Below are 1,906 nucleotides of genomic sequence, written 5' to 3'. Positions count from 1 at the left end.
TTGCATATATTCAGCCACCCCCATAACTCCAGAGAGACTATACAAAAATTTAAAAATTTTATGTATCAACAGAGTAAAAAGGCAACTCACAGAACAGAAATATTTACAATCATATATTTCATAAGGGATAAAAATCTGGAATATATAGAGAACTCCTAAAACACAACTATTTAAAATACAACCTGATTCAAAAATGGGCAAAAGATTTGAGTAAACATTTCTCCAAAGCAGATATACAAATGGCTAATAAGCACATGAAAAGCTGATCAACATCATTAATCATTACAGAAATGCAGATCAAAACTATAATGAGATACCACCTTACACCAAGTGAAAAAATAAGTGTTGTCAAGAGAAATTGGAACCCTTGTGTATTGTTAGAGGGGAATGTGAAATGATAGAGCTACTGTGGAAATCAGTATTAACTGCTCCTTAAAAAGTGACAAATATAATTATCATATGATCCAGCAATTCCACTTCTGTGTATATACCCAAAAGAACTGAAAGCAGAATTACAAAGAGATATCTGTACACCGATAGTTCATAGCAGCATCATTCACAACAGGTACAACACTGACGCAGTCCAAGTTTCCATCAATGTATGAACAGATAAACAAAATCTGGTATACCCACACAACAGAATATTATTCAGCATTAAACAGGAAGGAAATTCTGCAATACACTATAACATGGACAAACCTTGGGGGCATCGTGCTATATGAAATAAGCCAGTCATACAAAGATACACACTATATGAATCCACTTATCTGAGATGCTCAGAGCAGTCAAAATCATACAGACAGAAAGTAGGATAGTGATCACATAGGGGCTAAGGAGAGGGGTGATCAATATTTATTGTTTAATGAGTACAAAGTTTCAGTTTTACCAGATTAAAAAGAACTTAAATATATATGGTGGTGACAGATGCACAACATTATGAATGTACTTAATACCACTGAACTATATACTTAAAAATGGTTAACATGGTAGATTTTATGTTATGTATATTTTGTCACAGTTAAAATAAAATGGAAAGAATGGCAAATAAAGAAAGGCTCTGAGAAAGAACAGGGACTTGAGCTGGGGTATTTGAAATGTGAGCCTCACCTTCATTGGTGGATACTTATGATAAGGAGCTGCCCCTGTAGCCAGTTCAATGGCTGTAATTCCAAAACTCCAGATATCAGCTTTAAAATCATAACCTCGAACCTGCAAAGAACAGAGATGTGCATGATTATATTTACCAGTTTAAAAAGACTTTTAAAAATCAGTTTCTAGATTTAATTTTTAAAAAAAGAAAAAAAATCAGTTTCTAATACATATTAAGAATAATGAAAGTGTTCATAAGCTTTAAGCCAATAAAATAAAGTAGGCAAAAGCTAAATATATTTGGTAATAGAAAAAAAGGAGGCAACCTGAATGTTTACCAGCAATAGGGAAATTGTTAAGTATGGTATATTCATTTAAACTACGTAGTCAATTAAAAGCAGTGTTCATGAATTCTACATGAAAATATTAAAAAACTGTAATAAAACATGAAAGAAAAAAATATAAAATTGATCATGAGTTTTAGTACTTTTATAAACAGGTATACAGTCTATTTAAAGAGACTAGAAAGAACTAGAACAAAATGTTTCACATTGAGGGTAAGTTTTTGTTTTCCAAAGGATCTACATTACAGTATTATTTTTATCACCTTAATTTCTACATAAAAAAAGTTACAAAGAGTGTGAATATTTTTAAATGTGTTAGGGTATGTTGTGAATTTCTCTCCTTTTACACTATCATCACCACATTATAGGGATGTAAATTTCATCTTTCTACCTTGAGCAATATAGGAAGAGAAATAGGTTTTGGGAACACGTACTATAAGACCTCAAATTGGCCAGGATCGGCTCGGCGCCTG

The 1,906-nt window shown here is 32.1% G+C and overlaps 1 protein-coding gene across 1 annotated transcript in view; it reads right to left on the bottom strand.

Moving 5' to 3' along the window:
• The window catches only part of OXSR1 (oxidative stress responsive 1), a 143,556-nt gene that overhangs the window by 47,938 nt on the left and 93,712 nt on the right, over positions 1-1,906 (bottom strand). Inside the window, exon 7 of the mRNA XM_023514051.1 lies at positions 1,108-1,209. Coding sequence (XP_023369819.1) covers positions 1,108-1,209 — 102 coding nt within the window. The remainder of the gene's footprint in view (positions 1-1,107; positions 1,210-1,906) is intronic.

The sequence above is a fragment of the Otolemur garnettii genome, unplaced genomic scaffold (assembly GCF_000181295.1).
Source record: "Otolemur garnettii isolate 467f Iridium unplaced genomic scaffold, OtoGar3 scaffold00002, whole genome shotgun sequence".
Taxonomy (NCBI): Eukaryota; Metazoa; Chordata; class Mammalia; order Primates; family Galagidae; genus Otolemur; species Otolemur garnettii.
This window is presented reverse-complemented; position numbering and strand designations above follow the sequence as displayed.